The sequence below is a fragment of the Centruroides sculpturatus genome, unplaced genomic scaffold (genome assembly GCF_000671375.1).
Source record: "Centruroides sculpturatus isolate CEXI.00-Female unplaced genomic scaffold, Cexi_2.0 scaffold68, whole genome shotgun sequence".
NCBI classification, from domain to species: Eukaryota; Metazoa; Arthropoda; class Arachnida; order Scorpiones; family Buthidae; genus Centruroides; species Centruroides sculpturatus.
The window spans coordinates 1,203,715-1,225,530 of NW_019384331.1; the positions used below are offsets into that span (position 1 = coordinate 1,203,715).

Consider the following 21,816-nt stretch of genomic DNA (forward strand, 5'->3'; position numbering starts at 1 on the left):
TTCTGAGAAGGGTTATGTGAGCTATAAAAGGCGGTGAGGTATGAAAGATATAGTCAAAGATTAATATCAAGAATTTTTTATTTCTGAATAAACAACGAATGCAAATCAATGTGTTTCAACTACTTTTTTGAAAAAATGTTATCAAAATTAAGGATAAATTTTGTGGCACTCAATATTAAAACTTCCTTTAGACATTCATTGGAAGATAAGGTTTGATTGATATTTTGATTTTATATATTTAATTTTCAAAAAGATTAGTTCACATAGGTATATAGAAGCAAAAACAGAAAATATTCCTTGTGCAAACTTTATAAGTCTTAAAATTTTCTTTGTTAAATTTTTACAAATCTCTGCCTAAACTTTTTTCTTTAAATAGGTTTTATAAAAATCATTTGTGGTAAGATCTATTGGGGTGGTTGTAGGATTGATTGGATAAGACAATGCAACATATGGGCCTTCTACCAAGGAGTGCTTCCTTGAAGAACTTATTGTCCCTGCCTCTATTCAGGAGTTATTCATGATAAAAACCCAGAAAACTCCATGTGGCCTGCCTGTTGAAGTATGAACCTGAAGCTATCAGTGTTTAGTGGTTTTATTTACTAGGCTACTGGTTTGGGTTAACAAGGTCTGTTAATTCTAGTTGACTTTTCAAAAGTTTATATGCTGGAACAAGTTCAAATATTGCTGATAAAATACAATGAAAAAGAGATATGCAGACTGGATAAATGTTCTTTAGGGATAGTAAGTTGGAGATCCCTATGTAGGATATCAACATTAAAACCTTTGCTATTTAATTTTTTAAAATTTATTTTAGAAAAAATTATTATTTGATAAACAAAGCAGAAATGAAGCAAAAATTATAAAGTTTTATCATTTGGAGGTCATTTCTGTTTTCAATACTTGTGCAGTTTGAGATGTTTCAAAATACAGATGGTTGTCAACTTTTGGGTGTTTTGTATTCCTAAAAATTTGTATAAAAGTCATATGTCTGAAAGTTGAACAGTAGAGTTATATTATAAAGAAGGTTCCATTCCCAGAGAATATAGAAGAAAAACTAAAATTCTTATCAACGTAGGAAAGCTTTAGTTGTTTTACAATATGCAAAAAAATATTTAATATTTTAAATAATAATATTTAAATCACAATAAAATATGAAAGATAATAAAAAATATATTTTTTTTTGCAAATGATCTTGATGTTATTGAAACCAAAATTGACAGTGGCATCATATAATAGCTCAAAATTTTCATTTGTTGGCTAGAAGATATACGAAAGTACAAATTTGATGCACAAAAAGCAAGCTAAGGGTCCTTAAGTATCATTTACAAAAGAATTATCCAAAAGTTGAAGACTACATGCATTCCACTTTTTCTAATTGTTTCTTTGTTTTATATATATATAATTACATTTACAATGAACTACTAATGAAAATGAAATAAAAGTGGAGGAAATGAAATGTTTGATATGTCATCTTCAAAGCTGGACAAGAGTAAGCTTCTAACAAACTTTGGAGATGCAGGATATATAGTGTGTTGATTATGTGAAGGTTTTATTTATATTCTAACAAGTTTTTAAGGTTATATGCTGCTGTGGGTTATCATGCAAAATTATAGTAATTTATAAGACAAAGGATATTATGATTGAAAAATATAGTAAAACAACATTACCTGCACTTGTAAATTTCCATGAAACTAAACTTGAATAACTTTCTTGTTAGTTAAACATAAACTAAAATATGAAGACATACAAAGTGGATGAACAATTTTTAAGCAGTCTTGAAAACAACATTTTATATATGGATTATACTTCACATTTTTTTCAGATCGGTTGAAATAATCTATATTAACATCTGGAACATTTTATATATATTAAGTGTTCAAAAACAAAATACAGATATACTTTGACTTTTAATCCTATGAAATATGACTATTACTAAATGTACAATGCTTGCCCCATAAAAAAAAGTAATAGTAGTTGTATGGAAAATGTTGAAACAATATAGTTGTATGCAGTGGTGATATTCGAAATATTTAACAAAGGGTTCGCTAGCAGAAAAGTTTTTCTTTTAAATTAAACCCCAAGCCCGAGATATCTCTGGCAAGTTACATAGCGTTACATAAAATTTGGGCATTCAGACCTTCTAAGAATTTTTTTTTTTTTGGATTTTTGGAATGTTTTTTAAGTCTCCAAATTTTTTCGATTTTAATTTACCTTTAATGACGCACGATTCACGCTTAATTGCTTTTTAATTGTTTTTTAATGGAAGTTTGATATCAAATTTCATTCATCGTTCTAAAGTTGTAGTGCACAAATTTTCCTTCGGTAAAGTTATTTAAAGCTAGTTTCTGATGTCAAAAACGACCCCCGATAGTTTTTAAATTTTTTTAATTAATAGATTTTATTATATATAAGTTTAATTAAGTCAAGGGGTCGAAAATCGCAATAAAAATTTTAATTTTTTAAAAATATACGGCCAGCTAGTATTCACCCTACTATAAACCCATCGCCTCCCGAGACTTCTATGAGAATGTTCCGGGAAATCCAACTCCAGCTGTGTTCAAGGTCATCTAGCTGTTTAAACAATGACTCATCAGCGTCAGATTTCACAGAAAGACCAGACAAAGGAAAATAAAATCTGAAGCTTTTTTTTCAGAATTAACGCATTTCTTTCGTTTTTTCAGTTTTAAGTAGTTTTTATGTTTAATTACATTAATATCAACAATTGCTAGAGTCCCAAGGAGTTAACTGCTTTCCCTATGACTTTTTCTCAAGAAAAAACTTTTCTAAATCATTTATTTTATCATTAGGTATTATTATAATAATAGACAGATGTCATCGTTTCTCGAAATACAATATCTTTTTTATTTCCGCAGCCATCTTTATTTCGCTGTCGATAGCCCGACATGTGTTTCGCAGCCATCTTGTATTTTCTCGTGCGCGTGGGATTGTGGGATCCCTCGTATGACTGGACCTAGTTTCAAGAACTCTCTTGAGTCGATCGCGATTAAGGCTGCGTACACACTAGGCATTTTTAAACGTCTAGTGTGTACGCGCGTTTTAAAGAACCAAGAGTTCTACATAGGCGTACACACTCAAACGTGCGCTTTTGGCCAAGCGCGCGTTAAATGCGTGTTTATAGATTTTTCTTAAAACGCGCGTTTTTTGGGCGCTTTAGTAGAACTCTTGGTTCTTTAAAACGCGCGTTTAAAAACGCCTAGTGTGTGCGCAGCCTAAATCTCGTTTCAGTCGAGATTGAAACGGTCGATGGAGGTTATATGCGAACGGCGTACAAGGGGAACATAGCGGACGGGGTATAAGGCTCTAGTTTAGTAGTGTTACAGAGTATAATACGTGTATTTTAATATATTTTTTAAAAGAAACAAAACCGCTGAGAAATGTTACATGTGTTTAACAACGGGTTCGGAAAACTTTGAAAATGTTAACAACGGGTTCAGCCGAACTTGTGCGAACCCGCTGAATATCACCACTGGTTGTATGGTTGAAACAAAGCAACAATGCTGTCAGTTGTATAACTGCATACACAATGTCATATTTTTATAAAAAAAAACTTTAAATAGCTATAAAAAATGGTTTTATTAAATGTAATGTACAGTACTACACATTTTGTTTTTGTCATTACTGACATTGATTACTATTTATGGCCATCTTAGCATAAAAATGTCTCTCAGTATATTTTTGTAATTATAAACAAATTTTTTCCTAAAATATTTTTAATCATCCCTCAATTATTCTCCACTTTAAATGTTTTGGATCTATTTATCATCACTTAACAGCAAAATTAGTTTTTTTGATTGATTAATGTCATAATAAAAACTGAAAAAATAATATTATAAATAGAAGTTTTAATGAATGATATACATCTGTTATACATAATTTATTATTAAAAAAATGAGCAATTATTTATTGTGACATCATCACAATGCTGGGCTTCAAGTTATAATCATGCTTTTAATAATTTCTATTGATAATTTAAAATATATTTTCTCCATCTCAAATTAATAGTGTTTTTCCCTTATACCTTATACTTTTCTGTTAGATGACTGGCACAACTCTATTGCTAACTCCTTTCAGGAAAAAATTTTTAATTGAAATAATGTGACTTCTGGTTCATACCAGAAGTTTGTATATAGTTAATCAGGCCTCCTGTCCCTAACCTTTCCATATCTGGTCTTGGCTTTAATCTATCTAACTCTGTTCTTAATATTAAGGAAAGACAGATGGACAACAGTGGGACTTTATACGTCTACAATTTTTTCAAATTGCAGCTCAATAAACAATCATTGAAGATTTTCTTCATTTTTGAAATCTCTTTTGTAATGGATGCATCTTTTAAAATACAAAAATATTTTAACTTACTTTGTATTAAAATATTAAACAAAATATCTGCTGTTTCAGCACAGCTGTAAAATGTAACCATGATCTCACTGATTATTTTCTCATCTCACACTTATTATTTAATCTCTCATAAATGTTTCAATTAAATTTATTATATGATTAGACTCAATCTAACATACAAAGTTTAAAATACCTTAATGTAATTTGAAATGTAATTAATATATATCTTTGGCAAGTGATGTCATCTATATATATATAAATGAAGATGTATGTATGTTTGTTCGTTATGCACGTTTTGGCTATTCGACCAATTGCTACGAAACTTGGCAGTTACATTCAAATGCTACTAACTTAGATGATGAAGAACATCCCACCCCAAATTATTGATTGGATTTCTATATATTGATTAATTTCTGTGTACAGTACATTTGATTGCTGGCTTTACATGTACCATTTATTGGAAAACATTTAACAAAATAATTAACTAAATATATATTTATTCTTAAAAAAGAGGACATAATTTTAAAAATATATATGTATTATATTCACTGAATTACTGCAACAATGATATAGCACAAAATATATGCACCATAATGCCATTACTTCAACAGATATCACATAGCTCTTGCCTGTGTGGAGTGTAGTAGTGTTTTGCCCTTGTACAATATACTTTTCCTGTTAGCAATAGTCATGCTGGTTATGTATCTAACTTCGTTCAAGGAAAAATTTTTGAATTGAAATAATGTGACTTGTGGTACAAATTGGAAGTTTATATATAATTAATCTACTCTTTTCTCTTATGATTTCCATTTCTGGTCTTGACTTTCATCTCTCTAACTCTGTTCTCGAGATTAAGGAAGGACAGACAGATGGATAACAATGGAAATTTATAGGTCTACAATTTTTTCAAATTGCAACCCAATAAGTATTCTCCAATAATTGAGTGGATAAAACCACTGAACACCTGCAGTTGATTGTTTATATAAGTGTTACTTTGAGATTTTTTTTAAAAATTTAATTTTAATTGGACTGCAATTTGAAAAAGTTGTAGACCTATAAATTCCCACTGTCATCCGTCCATCTTTCCTTAATCTGAAGAACGGAGTTAGATGAAAGATAAGATCAGACATGGAAACCTTAGGGACAGGAGACCCCAATTAACTACAGTAGAGCATCGATTATCTGAAACAATTCAGGACTGGGGTTGTTCAGATAACTGATCATTTACAAAAAAAAATATATTAAACACAAAACTGTACTGTATATATATTTGTATCACACATCTTACAAATACATACCTTACATAAAGTAGTACATTAAAGTAGGCCTAAAGTTGAGGTTGGCAGGGATGCGAGAGTGCTGCAGTGCCACAGCACTAGTGTAAATTTGAATTTGCCAATTGGAATGCTTTCAGTTAACCGATGTTTCGATTGATCAGTATTCGGATAATCGATGCTTTACTGTATACACAAACTTCCGATGCAAGTCGGAAGTCAAGTTATTTCAATTTTCCCCTGAAAGGAATTAGATAGATGACCAGCATGACTCGATTTGCTAAAGGAAAAGTATGATGTACAGGGGCAAGACACTGCTAATTTGAAGGTGGAGAGCATATATTTTAAATTAAATAAATTAAAAATATGATTGTCACAATGCCAGACTGCCATTTTAAATGTCAATAAAATAATTCTTGTTTCTTATAAGTTTACACATACAGGATGGTTCAAAAGTCAGTTAACTGACATATTTTTTAAGGACAATTAAAACTAGTTTGGAAAGCTGCTCATTGTTTAGTTGCTTCCAACGAAGTAACTAGATCATAAAATAGCTGTTCCAAACAAGTTTTAATAATTTTAAAATATATCTTGGTTGACTGACTTTTGGGCAATATTGTGTATTGATTTGAATTTTTATTATGAGAAGGCACTTCTTATAGAATTACAAAGTTTATTTGCAAGGCATTTTTTTAAGTTGAAGTCATTTGATTAATCATCTAAATTTAATCACATCCTTTCTCTTTATTCTGTACATTCTTAGAATTGTTCTTAGTCTAACCCAATTAGATTAAATACATTTTAAATGAGTAATTTGTAAAATTATTTATAAAACCAATTACTTGAATAAACTTTTTAAATGACTAATTTGTAAAGTCATTTAGTAAAATAATTTTTAAAAGCTTTTATAAAATAAACTTAAATTAATTATCCTTTCCATTTCCTTGTTTAGTCTCTATAAGGAAACAGAAAAAACAGTTTGTCATTTAATTTCAGTTAATGTTTTAATCAGTACTTCTCTACGTAAGGAACAGATTTATAAATTGAATCAATTCAAAGCAATATTTTATATTAAATTAAACTCTTAGTGAATACCAAATTTTATAGATTTTTTTTGTTTTAAGTTTAAAAATTATTTGTCAAGAAATTTCGCTTGGAGATACAGCATTAGCTGTACATCAAATTTTATTAATTAATTTTCTACCCAAAAATAAACATAAAAATTTAGTAAAGTTTGATTCTTTAAAGAAACTTCACGAATTTACTAATGTAAAAGCTGCAGAAATTGAACCTTTTACTTTTTCTCTGTAGAAATTGTTTTTACATGTTATACTATTACTAGTCTAAAGTAGGGTCATCATTTTAACAATGTATTGTGTACTTTATCTGCAACACCTGCATTATACAGACTTAGTATCCTACCAAATGTTTGTTTTCCATATCAAGAACATTAAATATATTTCTCAGCCAAAGTTTTTCTCGGTAAGAGATAAATCTGATTTTAAGTGATGGGATGGTATCGGAACGGAATTAGGAATTTTTAATCGGATTATAAATCTGGAACATTTTCAAAATCCATTTTGCGATGCAAATCTTTGTATCATATTGATTTTTGAAATTCATCTAGCATTATAAATCTATACTAAACTGTAGATTAATACTTTGGTATATATCTTTCCACAATATTTTCAAGTATTTCAAGGATTAATAAGTATAACAATAATTAAACATTCTTTAATAAAGATTAATTTCTTTTGATGCTATATAGTTGTTGCAAGTTTGGGAAAATTGTGATCAGAAAAAAAAGTTTTGAGAGAATTAATAAGAAAGATAGAATAAAATCTTTTAGTTTCTAATTTATATTTTTGTTAATGTTTAGTATAAAAATTAGCAAAATATTAATTATTTTAAAAATTTGTTCATTAATTTAATTTCTACAATAATTTGCTCTATTCTGAATTATCTTCCCAAAGCTAACCTCTGACTTTAGAATTAAGTCTAAGGTTAGATTATCCACATGCTCACTATACAAAATTGTTTGAACTACAAATGTTAGAGATATTTTAGTACATCAGTTATAGCAAAGTAGTTTGATTGAGAGAGAGAATCATACTAACATGTTTTGAATTTGTGTCAAATGCATTAATCAAATTGCTACTGTATACATTCACTCTGTTATGTTGTTACAACATAAGAGAGGATACAAATTGGTAAGGAAATTGGAAGAGGAAAGTATAGCTTTTGTTGGGAATTGGACACTTTACCTTGTTGCTCTCAAATATCCAGAAAATGATTGTCTCTACTCATTTCTCCATACAAATGAATGCAATTTATCTACCAATTTATATTTTGTAATTTCAAAATTTTTTTTCTTTTAATATATAATATTTTTTATGATATAAATTTATTTTAAGTTAAACTTTAATATTGTTATAGCAGAAATATGCTAATTATTCATATAATTAACCAGTTTTAATTGAAAATTTATTCAGTAAGTATTGATGGTGAGAAAAGCATTAGCTAAAGAAAGAGAATATTCTTTGAATTTATACTTAAAAGCACAATTCAAACAACTGAAATTAAGACTTTGTAGCTTTTTAAATTTTTTAAAGTTTTTTTTAAAAGAATTTAAGGTTTGTTTTTTTAAAAGTTAGATTAAATAATACAATAGAAACTATAAATACTAGTTAGGCCATATGGTCCAGGCAGTAAAAGCAAGAGTTTTATGGACCCTAGAAGGTTGGCTCAGAAATTTCCTGGATAGGTCGGCACTAGATTGTAGATTGACCTGTCCAATTAATCACATACAGTCTAAATGTAGAGTAACAAATACTTAGCTTTTCCATGAGAAGAAATAGCAGATGAGAATTGTATCAATATAAAGGAAAATATAAAGAACTGGTAGTAGTAGTAGTAGTAGAATAAGAGAGATATTTATCTTTCTTTTGAAAAATAAGTAGAAAAGTGAAATATAACTTTAAAAAAAGTAATTGAGCGCTGTAGAAAACTCATTATTTCTCTTCGTTAAAAAATTGCACTTTGTAATAAAAAAATTCAATTTAAATTGAGTTTAAAAAACAATCGAGTAATCAAAAATGTCTGAAATGGTTTTTTTTCCCATTTTAAAGAAACTTTTATATCTTCAAGCTAATGCACTTAATTTACTTGTTTTAATTTTTTTTACCTATATATATTTTTTAATCTAATCGCACGATCGATCATGATTAAAAAGTTTCTCTCCTGAAAATAATCGAATTGTTCATAAACCAGTCTTACTATGGTTAAATAATTTAAACGTATGCTTATTTAAATATACAGTAAAACCTATATAAACATGTATCGTACAGAACCGAATATTTTTTCCGTTTTATTAATGTTTCGCTTTGAATAGGTTTTAATGTGTGCGTGGTTTTTTTTATAGTTGCACCTCAACGCAATCGAACAACTGTTTTAAAGATTTGTTAATATTTCACTGATTAAATAATAATAATAATTAAACTCTGTTCAATTTTCGATGCCTTTAGTGAATCATTTTCTGATTATTCAATAAAAAAAAAGCACCAAAAATTAATCTGCGGGCAGTTTAAACAGCTGGAAATTTGAAGAGATTTTGTGTAGAAACTTTTATATTTGTGAAATTTTGAGTTTTTCAGTATTCTTTTTGGAAAAAATTCTTTTTATTAGTTTAGTTTATCGCTTTATCATGTTCGATTTCATGACTCTACCTCTCCTAATGGTACGCAAAGGTACGTTCAAACCGATCGATCATAGCGATCGATCGGTGCAAATGCACTTTTATATGTCGAACGTTAGTCTAAAGGGTGGGTCTATCGAAATCGGACAATTTTTCCTAAAAATTGAAGCTTAAAACTATTATTTTCTTATATTAGAGACGTTTGTATATATTTTTTATAATGTAATTTCAACTTCAACACGAATTTTTCGTCCTTAGTTTTCATAAGAACTAATCGTTTTACAAAAAAAAAAAAAAAATAGCATTTATTTATAGAAAAATTATTAAATTTTAAAGTAGTTTGCGAAAAATACATTTAAAATATTTTAATTTTTACGATGTTAGGAAGCGTTTTACGTATTTATGATGCTGCTGATGATGCTATTACTTTCGAGCCATTTATTTTATTAATTACTTCGCATTCCTTTTTTAATCTTGCGAAAAACTGTTAAAAAACGTAATTAATTATCCCGTTAATGCCAAGATTATACACAAAAGTCACGCTTCTATAATTTCGAATCGTTCGAGTTTGTATGTCGAGTTTTGTTGAAGAGTCGTCAGTAAGTGTTCACCATTCTACAGCACACAAATCAAAAAATCAATACACACGCCGAGTCGTGTACGAGAGTTTCGTTCGTTTAGTAACATTGAAAATGTCCACTCAGCTGAGAATTGCAAATTATTTTCCTTTTTCTCCTCTTCAGTTCTCATCTCGAAAGTGGAATTTCTCCAAGGAAAATCGAATGTATTTCATTCTAAAGCGCAATTTTTTTTTTTTAAAGCGGAGTGCTGAATAATTTCTTATTTATCTACTTAATTAGCGAAATTTCTATGAAACTTGTGTAAAATTTCATTAAATTATTACGAAGTGAACTCGCGTGACGTTTTGCCAGGGATGACACGTGATGGGAGTGCTCTTTTGCATGTTCACAACTTCCGTTTCCGGTAGAGGAAAACCTGGAGAAGTGTTTACGAGTATAGCGTCAAATCAGTCTTCCTTTACTAAGCTGACTTTTAGTCGAGCCGAACGAAATGATCTGTTTGGATGCCTGTCCGTAGAAGGGAAGGATCGTTTCGTGAACATTTATCGTTATTCGTTACGCTCCTATATCGATTTTTACGTGTGTCATTACACGTAAAGGTAACTACATACAGTAAAGTTACGGAGATTCTGCCGAAAAGAATTCCGATTACACATTTTTCGAATAAAAATATCACTAAACGGCACGTAATTAGTACAGGAAAACATCGACTTTTATACGGGATGATTCTAGTTTCTAGATAAAACTTTAATTTTCATTATTTTACAAATATATCTTAAAAAATGTATATACATCTACAGAAAAGTGCTTATCACCACATTACAAATGTCCTCCCGAATATATGCTAGAGATTGCCGCATTCGGTACGAATGTCTGTCCGTAACGGTGTTCTTCGAACTTCCGTCCGAAGATTGCCACCCGTTAATGAAATTCTCTTTGTTTCTTAATGCGTAAAAAGGGGGTTTAACTCGATTTTTCACGTGAAACGTCCCACGTGCAGCTACATTTAGCAGGTATACACACACAAATATGAAAGTGCTGAGTCGAATGATGATTTTTCTTTTTGTTTACTCGTTTGACTTGTAGAAACACGAACGTACTGTACTTTCGCAATATTTACTCAGCTTGGGACAGGTTAAAATCGCATTAGCCAGTTTCACCGACAATTGTTGTAATATGGACTCATAGGAAATTCTCGGAAGTCGACGTTGTTTTTTAGTTCTTTTATTATCGGCCGACAAATTTCCGTAAATTTTCAGGAAGTGACGTCAACGGACAAAGTTTTAAAAAATATTTTTAGTATTAATTAATACAGTTGTTTACTTCTTAAATGTTTAAACGGTGTAATTGACGAATTGTTTCTATTGGTTCAGAGTTTTTTTTTCGTTTTTTCAAATTCTGAATGACGTAATTTAAAAAGTGTCCTATTGGTTTATATTTTTTAATTCGATGCTCGTGATTTATAAGACTATCTGCTATTGGTCGAATTTTTCTACTATTAAAATTCAAATTTATATAAAAAAGCACGTCATTGGCCCGTTATTTTTTGAGTTATTTTCCGTCGCAAATACTCGTAATTTTCACAAAAAGTCACTCGCCCGTACAAAGAATATTTACGGAAGTTACATTAGCTTAATTACGATATTGTTTCGCCTGGATCCGCGGTATACGCTCCTCTTACAACTTCCGGTTTCGATACCGCGCGGTATCGCCTGCCTGTGACGTAATGGCGTATCGGTTGGATGCGAAATCCGACGGCACTGCAGCAGGCTCGGTCGCGTCACGTGACGTCCACCATCCCTTCTGCACGCGAGGTCGCACGACCGATATTCTTGGGGGAGAAGAATATACTCGAGTGTTACCTTTTTAATATACAAAAATGCATTATTTTATACGCTGTAGAGGATGTCCAAATTGTCATTTTCCTCCTAACACGTTGCTATGGCAATCTTAACCGTTGTAGCGTGGAACAAACGGAATTTATCTCATTTAATATTGCTTTTGTTCTTACGAAGCGCTTGCGGACAGGAAATAATGCTTTTTATATATAGAAACGGTGTATTAATTTAAGAAAATGCGAATAAAATTTCGTTTTTTCGTTTATTATTCGTCGAAAACGTAACAATAAACCTAGAAAATGTAATATTTGGTGGATGTTTACGCCCGCAAATTCCAAGAAAAATCGATAGTATACTTTGACCTGTTGCAGGCTTTATTTATTGTGAAAAATTCAATAATGTAACAATTGTTGACTCTAGTTAGGATTTATACATTACCTACGTCCAGATCTGTAGTTAGTTAACTGTGATAGATGCATAATGCACTTGTATACAACATGCTCCTATCCTCTAGTGTTGCATAAGCATAGTTTTGTTAAGCATCTGTGCATCCGGATGTGGAATTGATGCACTATCGTGATGCATTTCGTTGTAGTTAAGTGCGTGACAAAATGCACCCAGTGTTTGACAAATATATGCCAATTTCTTGTGGTAATTTGGCCGCTCTGGTTTGTGAACTTCAAAATCTGGCCAGATTTCTTTTGGTAATATTTGCTTACATATATTGCAAACTAATTGTAGTCTAGCGACAGTTTGCTTAAGTATATTAATGGCGAATTTGGCTGGCTGCTCTAGAGTACTTGTAGTTCTCTACAAGAACTGAATGACGTAATTTAAAGTGTCCTATTGGTTTATATATTTTTTAATTCGATGCTCGTGATTTATAAGACTGCTATTGGTCGAATTTTTCTACTATTAAAATTCAAATTTATATAAAAAAGCATGTCATTGGCCCGTTATTTTTTGAGTTATTTTCTGTCATAGTTCTCTGCTTACATCTTTCCGTTTTTGACTGGTCATTTGGGTCACTTGTTTACTATTAGTTGATTACTCCTGTGGAGTGATAATGGCATTAATCTACTCTTGCTGCTCGGTAGAGCAGCCAGCCAAATTCAACATAAGTATACATGCAACATAGGTATATATGCATTCAACATAAGTATAAGTGCAAGGATTCTTGGTATGTCTGTGCAATTTAAGTATCCAAAAGTAGATTTTCAAAAATTGGATTGCTGTGAAACTTTTATAAGCATGTATTGAGCAGCTTAAAAATTAGGGTAAATTTTGTATGGATTGAGACAATGGTTTGAGAATTTAAAATGTTTAGTTAATGTATTATTATAATAAGATACTTAAAAAGTTTGACCTTAATGCATACACTGATCTACTCAGAGCATTGTCTAATTCAAATTATTTGGAAGATTTACACGTAGGCTATTTTTTTTTTTATCACTTTAAACTTTTTAATGGTTATACATTGTGTTGTTAAATAAAATAACTTGTTTAAATATGGAGACATTTTCACAATGTACAAATCAATATCAATATTGTAACATTATGCTAAATTGTATTCTGATGTCTCATCTTTATAATATAATTGCATTTGTAATGTGAAAATTGTATAATATTTTCTCACTGGTTATTGTTGGCATTTGCACGATATTTAAAGTTTAATTTAATAATTGATAAAAGAAATGTATATTATGCATTGAAATTTAATATGATTGATTCTTACATTAAGTCAAATCTTTTACTAAGTTGAATCTTTTCTTTATAATGTAACTCCTGTAAATTTAATGTATTTTGTGTGTGTAGAAGTCAAAATGATTTTGAAGACATGTTTTGTAAATTCTGTGTAGAATTCCAATGAATTTCTTTCATTTTTAATTATTTTTTTTCAGACAACAGAGCATATTAAGACAAACTCGAACTAGAAACAAACATTTAATTATTTTCACTTGCAGATACATATAAAACAACTTGATGTGTTGGTGCCTCAAGCCAAAATACAAGAAATGTAAAGGCTAAGGGCATTTTATGCCTTCATTCTTAAACTCACATTGGTTAGTTAAATCTTATAACTAGCCTCTCTTTTTAAATGATTAAAGGGCTTCTTAAAGATTGTATTACAAATGAAATAATGTGTTTTCAAGGCAATTGAGCAAAGCGAAGATAATGTTGAGGGTGAAACAATGAATTGTTTGTCAAATTTATATAACAAACAAACAAAAATATAATGTATTTATTTGTAATTGTATTGTAATATTTATGATTTCACTAATGTAATGGTAATTTTTATAAATAGAAATTTTGTTAACTCAAATTATTCTCTCTTCTTCCCTTCTACTTCGAATAGAGACAACGTTATATAATTTTCACAAATCTTAAATTGCTCAGCCTGTGTTTTCTTTTATTTGTTCAATAGTTCTTTGGTTATTAAATATTTTTTTTTTATGCATAAAGATTTATGCTTATAAGTAAAGTTCTGTACTAGTACTGTGTATTTTCAATATGTCTGGAGCATATTCTCTGTTGATTATTTTTAAGCTACATTAAAAGTAATTTAATTATTATCAAAATTTGGCGCAAAGATTGATAGTTCTTTTGCTGCATTTTGAACTTAATTCATAATTAATTTCTAAATTTAATTATCTTTAAACACAATGGTAATAAAACTTAGCTTATCTTTAGGTCAAAGCTTGATTATTGACGAAAGGAGATCTCTCTTATAGACGACTTTGACATTAGTGCAACAGTTAATGCCTCTGAAACCACTTAACCAATATAAATCATTTTTTGCATACATATAGAATCCATCTCAATCTAAGTTGTGAAGCAAACAGCATTTTAATATTCGACTCGTGACCGGATATATACAATGCCAAATTTCAGAATGTTAATTCTGTGGGCAAGCTGAACAAGGTGTCTAGTCCATAAAAGTGAACTTAGCACATAATTAAGTAATCTTAATGCAACCTGACAATTATCCAATGGTTTATGTTTTGGTTGTATTCTATATATAATGTATATAAACTATTAAATGAAATGTACATTAAATTTTATTATAGTATATAATTTACATTTTATTTACATACTTTATTGTCAGTTTTAAGACAGATTTATACTTTTCTGTGTTGTACTCAACAGCATTCCAGCAAAAAAACATAATTCTAAGTTTTTAATTAATGAATATCACTTTCACATTTCAGGATAGTTTTCAGATACTTAATACACATTCTAGTGCTGAGTTTGCTCTCAATTAAGATGAGTACATGGAATTCTGCAGAAAAGTTTTTGAATAATTTTAAGCTAATTTTCAATCTAAATGACCTGCATTTTTTTTCTTTTTCATAAAGTATTAAAAATACTCAATTATCTGATATTTAAATTACTTTCATATAACTAATTATGCTGTTTTTCTAATGTAATTAAGAAGCTTTGCTATTAAAATACTTAAATTATTTACAAAATTTAAGTTTATAAGATAATTATCATATATTTCCTTCTATTTTTAGGTGGAAGAAATTAGAGAAAATATTGATAAAATACAGACAAATGTGGAAGAAGTTAAGAAAAAACACAGTGCAATTCTTTCGGCACCGCAAACAGATGAAAGTACGTGCTGTAAATATTCTTAAATTTATTTATTTGTTACTTTATCTCCTAATATTTTCTAAATAATTAATTTAGAAATTAAACAAGAATTAGAAGATTTAATGGCAAACATTAAAAAGACTGCTAATAAAGTTCGGGCCAAGTTAAAAGGTACTTAAACAGATATCTTATGCAAAATTTTGTGCTTTGAATTTTATTATCTTATTGGATATAATTATTATTATTTTTAAACTTAATTTCCCCAGTTATGGAACAAAATATTGAACAGTTGGAGCAGACGAGTATGATGTCGGCAGATTTCAGGATTCGCAAGACCCAAGTATGATTTATAAATTGTAAATATCACTTTATAGAAATAAGAGTGTTGTAGTCTTAGAATTAATCAGGTTTGGTATGAAATTTCTAATTGCAGCATTCCATGTTGTCACAAAAATTTGTTGAAGTCATGACTGATTATAATAAAACCCAAACCGATTACAGAGAAAGATGCAAGGCCCGAATACAGAGGCAATTGGAAATAAGTAAGAGAACTTTGTTAAATTTGATTATATTTTGATTTTATTTATTATGCTAAATTTTATAATTTTAATTTATCAAATTTGTGAGGTTAACATCAATAAGATGCCATAATTTATATTGTTTAGCTGGTAAAGTTACTACTGATGATGAACTAGAAGATATGCTAGAAAGTGGAAACCCTGCCATTTTTACTCAAGGAGTAATTATGCTAATGTCATTTATACTATATAAGAATTTGTTAAATATTGTGTAAGAGTAATTATTGAATGGAAAATGTCTTTACAGATAATCATGGAAACTCAACAAGCAAAGCAAACTCTTGCTGATATCGAAGCACGCCATGCAGATATTATTAAATTAGAAAACAGTATAAGAGAACTTCATGATATGTTTATGGATATGGCAATGCTTGTTGAAAGTCAGGTTTGTATTTTTTGAATTTGATACTTTTAAGCTTATTGCAATTACACATTCAAAGGATATTGCTAAAATTTAAGAACATGCAAGCATTTACTATACTTAGATCAGTAGACTTGTCTTCTGCAAATTTTTTTTCACTTATTCCCAGAAAAATAATTAATTTACAAGAGAAACTCTCACATACTTGACAAATTTAAGATCAACATTAAAGCTGAATTATGCAAAGTATCTGCAAACATGATGGATAGATCATTTTGAACACTTACTGTGATCATACATATATGGCCTGTCTCAAAAGTAAGATACAATCTTTTAATAACTTATTAACAAATTACATTCAAATGGCTAATTGAATTTTTAAAGTACACAGTCTGTACTATTTTTCTATATAGTCATCATTCTTTTCTAAACACTTTTCCCAGTGGGAGATTAGAACAAAAATATCATTCAGAAAATGTCTCCATGTAATGATTTGAACAAGTCCATGACTGCCTGTTTAATCATCTGAAAAGTCTAAGACTTTTCTTAAGTGGTCCACAAAGGTAAAAATAAGCAAATATGCTGTCTCTGATCATCCTATTCTCTTACAGTCTCTCTCATAATACTTGTATAATTTAGTAATAAATGCATCTAAACAGCAAAAAAATCAGCTATATATATATATGAAGCATTCATGCTATAATATTGTAAATGCCAAAAAACTTTTCAGGAGACATGAAAAACATTTTTTCTAATGAATGAATTTATTTCAATTTTACAATAAAATGGTAAAAAAACTCACTATGTTACAAATTCTCTGAAATATCAAAATGATGTAAATATAAGTTGTAGTGTTTTTAAGTGCCAAAAGTCACATGACTTGTACTCTGGCGCTTTAAATGTTATATCTTCACATAAATTCATCTTCAAAATGCAGACACTTACAGTGCCAATATTGCCACAATATTCTTTTGTGGCAGAAAACATTGCATTTAAAATTCAATTCTTCAATAAAATATATTTAGAGAAAAATGAGATTTACAATGTTATTGCACTGCTTGCTTCATATATTATTTGCTGGGTTATTGTATTTAATTGCATTTAGTACTTCTCTTACAGTGCATATATATATATAAAGTATGGAGGTCACATAAACTACACTAAACAGGGAAGTAGGATTTTGTGTTACTTATCAAACTCAAATTTGAGATAGTTTATAGAAATGCACAAATTTCTTTCATTTATATAGAGGTTAATTTTGGCCTAATACAGAGGCATCTGCATTAGACATATACAGTTTGTCACTGCAGCAAGAATACCAAAAGTTCTCAACTTGTAAACATTTATCTCGGTTTAAAATTAAATTTTTCTGATTTACAGTATTAAAAATTCTGAAAGGTTTTGTTTAACTACATAAAAACATTATACCATCACAATTTTCCCCTTTTAGCATTTAGAAGAAAATTTTATTCATTACTGAATTTAGAAGAAAATTTTATTCATAATAATTGACTAATCTTTGCAAAAACACAAATTGAATTCAGTTTTTTTCTCCCCTTTAATTCCTCTGAAAAATTCTTTCCTAAAGTAATAATCAAAAGCACTGTATAAAATTCTTAGATCTTTCATTTGTATACTTCTCCAAAGTAGAATGTGGAAAACTAACTTCACTCTGGGTTCAAATTATTTTTAGATAAGATTAATCCTTAACATATTAAGGAATATGCAAGTACACTCATTGATAAGAGAATTATGCTCCAAGGAGGAGACATTGGAATCAATTGAAACTTTTAGTGCAAATGTAATTATAGTGGTAATAATTTTGAAAAAAAATATACAAAATATCTTATGGACAAACTCTACAAGTGTCCTCCTTCCTTTTTGTTTTTTCACACACCAATAGAAATATCAAATCTTGCAGCAGATTTGACTTTTATCTGGAGCTGCACTGAAAAGACCAAAAGGAACAACTGTACAAGTGGACACTCATAGAGTTCTTCCATAAGAAATTTTGTAAATTTTTTTTTTTCAAAATTATAATTATTGTCCTGGCATTAAATTTTATTTTAAGTGGTAATAATTGTTTACAATACAGTAGAGCGTCGGTTATCCGAAGGAATTCCAGTCGACAAATTTAAATTTTTGCCAGTGCTGTGGCGCTGTAATCTTTGGCTATGTCTTGGGCTACTCAAATATTTTACGTTTTTGATACTAAATTAACTTCTGAAGTATAATTTTTTATTGTTTTTATATTTTTCAATATATTTATTTGTTTGTACAAGATAAAAAAATAATTTTTAACGATACAATAGTCTTCGTTAGGCTTAACATCGACGAAAATTCAACGCGAAGCGACACGCAATGGAGAAAAATTTCAACACGGGATAAATTAATATATTTTTTCGTACATAATTGGTTATCCGAAAAATAAGTTATCCGAACAACCCCAGTCCCCAATTGATTCGGATAAACGACGCTCTACTGTATTTAAACAAAGGGACAATTTTTTGTGAAACAACAGTTAAATTTAAAGAAGACTTTAGTATCTTTTAGGACATTTTCTTGTCTAGATACATGCGGCAATACAATTGGACGTGGAGGCATACAGACACTATGCTGTCCTGTGAAATTTTGCCCACAGATGTTGTAATTGCCACTCCAGATCTCTTGCACTCCTAGATGGCTAAAGTGTGCATGCATTAAATCTGGTTTCACATGATAAATTTGGGTTCTGTGTAGACCAGGGATCGGCAACCTTATGAGTCGGAAGAGCCAAAAATTACAATTTACAAAATTTCAAAGTTTTTAAAGAGCCACAAAATTTTTTCTTGCCAACAATAAATAGTACTCCCATAAATAAAGTTTTTTCATAAAAAAAACTAATCTATTTATTCAAAATTGTCTTGCGACGAAAGCGAATTAAACCTCATAGAAACATCCGATGACGACGTCATTCGAGAGCTTCCGACGGACTGACGACAGTGACGACGCGTGTCACGGGGGAGGGGTGCGATGAAAAACGAGTACAAGTGGCTGAGAGATAGAATCAGTGCCGAATTATCGTTAATCGATTCAGAACGATTTTTAAATGGTTTTTTTTTGATAAAATAAATAATATTTGCGTATGGAACTAAAGAGCCGCAGCTTCACATCCAAAGAGCCCCATGTGGCTCGCGAGCCGCAGGTTGCCGACCCCTGGTGTAGACCAAAGAAGTGTGGAAATGCAATGGAGACATTCCTGGGAAACCCTAGCTCTGTGTGGCTAAGCATTATCTTGCTGGAAAATGGCTGTTTACAGCTCTACCATGAGAGGCAATACACAATAGCAAAAGATCTCTTGAATGTATTACCATACTGTCAGTGTCCCTCATATCACTACTAGGATGACTCTCGCACAACATGGACACATTGCCTGTTGAGAGATCCTACTGATGTGCCTCACTGTTGAATGGTACACTCAACAATAAAACATAGTATGGATGTAGAGTGAAAGTAGACTATAGTGTGAAATTAGGGTAGAGGATCACAGGTGATGCACTCACCTGTGATCCTCTACCCTAATTCACATTCTAACATAGTGGTTGTTTAAGTGACAAATCCTGTTTTTTTGGAAATAAACATGATACACTGGCATTCTGTGCTTCTCAACTACAAACTTCATTTGCAATTGTACTGTGCTAATGGCAAGACATGCAGTAGTCATTGTGCTTGTGAATTTGCTCTATTAGTCACCAGCAAATGGTACAGAAAGAGATAGGGTTCTTTATTGATTCTTGCTCCTTTCTCTAGATGTTGGACAAAGATACTATTGCAGCTGTTTGTGCTTGTCTCCTGGTGATCTGTCTAGGATATCACATGATTTATTTGTCCCCTTACATATCCAGTGTCTCTGACACTTCCCCTCAAACTTAGGTCAGAATGGCCCAGATAGTTGGTACTTTGATCATTTTGCTTCTCTCAGCTTGATGATAAACCCTTTCTTAAATAAATTCCATCTGCTATGGGTGTATCTGTTTGACGGCATCATACAATTGTGCCTAGCATTTAAAGATATCAAAACAGTTGATACACTGAAAATTCTGCTTATAGTGAACCTCTGTGAGACTTTTTATAGGGTACTGGAGTAGCATTTTTAAGGCATTCTGGTGGCATAATCTGGTATGCAATTGGATCATAATTACAATCATTTACACATGTGACATTTGCATGTATAGCTGTATGCTGATTTTTGCAGTAATCTGACAATTCTGTCTGGGTTCATAACTTTTTGTTAATTAGTTTATATTGATAAAGATAATCTTTAATACACAAATGATGGCCGGATAGACAAAATGGTTAAGGTATGTAAATCTTGAGAGATCAGTCTCTTACTCTTAAGTTTTTACAAGGGTCCAGTTCCTGTATTGCCACTTGGCTCCATTGTGAACTTGGCCAAACTTATGGTGGCTGGCTGGGGACATGGACACATTCAGCATCCACATCCTTAGCCAATGTAACCGACGATGGTTATCTAATGTTTAAATATATCTGGAAGAGGAGATTAGAACAGAGGCTCTGGTGACAACTGGCAATGCATCTGCACAGGAAGTAGCAGTTGCAATATGAGTCCTGCTCAGAGCCAATTCGTTTCTTCCAAAATTTTCTAAATAATTTAATTTAATTATAATTATTAAATCTAATAAGAGATGGTGCTGAATACTTCCTTCTAGTAACAAATTATTTAGTAATTAATTTAAAATAGCCCAATATAATCTGGTAGTTGTTAACTTATTACATATATATCTATTATAGAATTTAAGATAAAGTTTTATTGTAAAAATAGATATTTTGCTAAATGAACACAATTAATATTGATTTATAATTTGAATAATTTGAAAATATTTTTGTTTTATAACTGTTATTTAATTTATCAAACTATCAGTTTATTTATCAAAACTTTGTAAACAAGCCACCGAATACTGGTAATTGCTTGCAGGTTTGTACCTGACCACATGGACTGGCCACATGGAGATTTATGGATTTCTTCATGTGTGCAACATCTAAATAGGGGCAAGAGACATCTCATTGGCAGATCATCCAAGTGTTACATTGCCACATCTCATCAAACCATTTTCCAAAATGCTGCCTGTTTAATATCAATATAAATTTAAAAAAAACCACCAAAAAAAAAAAACTAATTTTATGATACAGTATTGTATATTCAAATCCAGTTGCCATCTTTTGATGAAATGCCTAATAATAATTTTCAAAAAGCTTCCAATTTTAATAGTGTATTTAAATTTTGTATCAGTTTCCATCTCTTTGAATTATATTAATATGCATAAATTTAATTTGCATGCTTCTGAATTTGAAACAAAATATTTTTATCTTTGCAGGGTGAAATGATCGACAGAATTGAATATCACTGCGAACATGCCAGAGATTATGTGGAAAGTGCCAAACAAGATACTAAAAAAGCATTGGTATATCAGAGTAAGGCTCGAAGGGTATGTTTGTTAAGTATTATTTTTATATAAGGGTTGACTTTGTTAATCCAAACA

General features: G+C 30.2%; 1 protein-coding gene across 4 annotated transcripts in view; it reads left to right on the forward strand.

Moving 5' to 3' along the window:
* The window catches only part of LOC111630201 (syntaxin-1A-like), a 42,897-nt gene that overhangs the window by 17,109 nt on the left and 3,972 nt on the right, over positions 1-21,816 (forward strand). For all 4 annotated transcript variants that reach the window (XM_023374267.1, XM_023374274.1, XM_023374281.1 and 1 more), the window contains 7 exons: positions 15,259-15,358; positions 15,434-15,508; positions 15,604-15,677; positions 15,771-15,879; positions 16,003-16,076; positions 16,163-16,300; positions 21,652-21,762. In XM_023374267.1, coding sequence (XP_023230035.1) covers positions 15,259-15,358; positions 15,434-15,508; positions 15,604-15,677; positions 15,771-15,879; positions 16,003-16,076; positions 16,163-16,300; positions 21,652-21,762 — 681 coding nt within the window. The remainder of the gene's footprint in view (positions 1-15,258; positions 15,359-15,433; positions 15,509-15,603; positions 15,678-15,770; positions 15,880-16,002; positions 16,077-16,162; positions 16,301-21,651; positions 21,763-21,816) is intronic.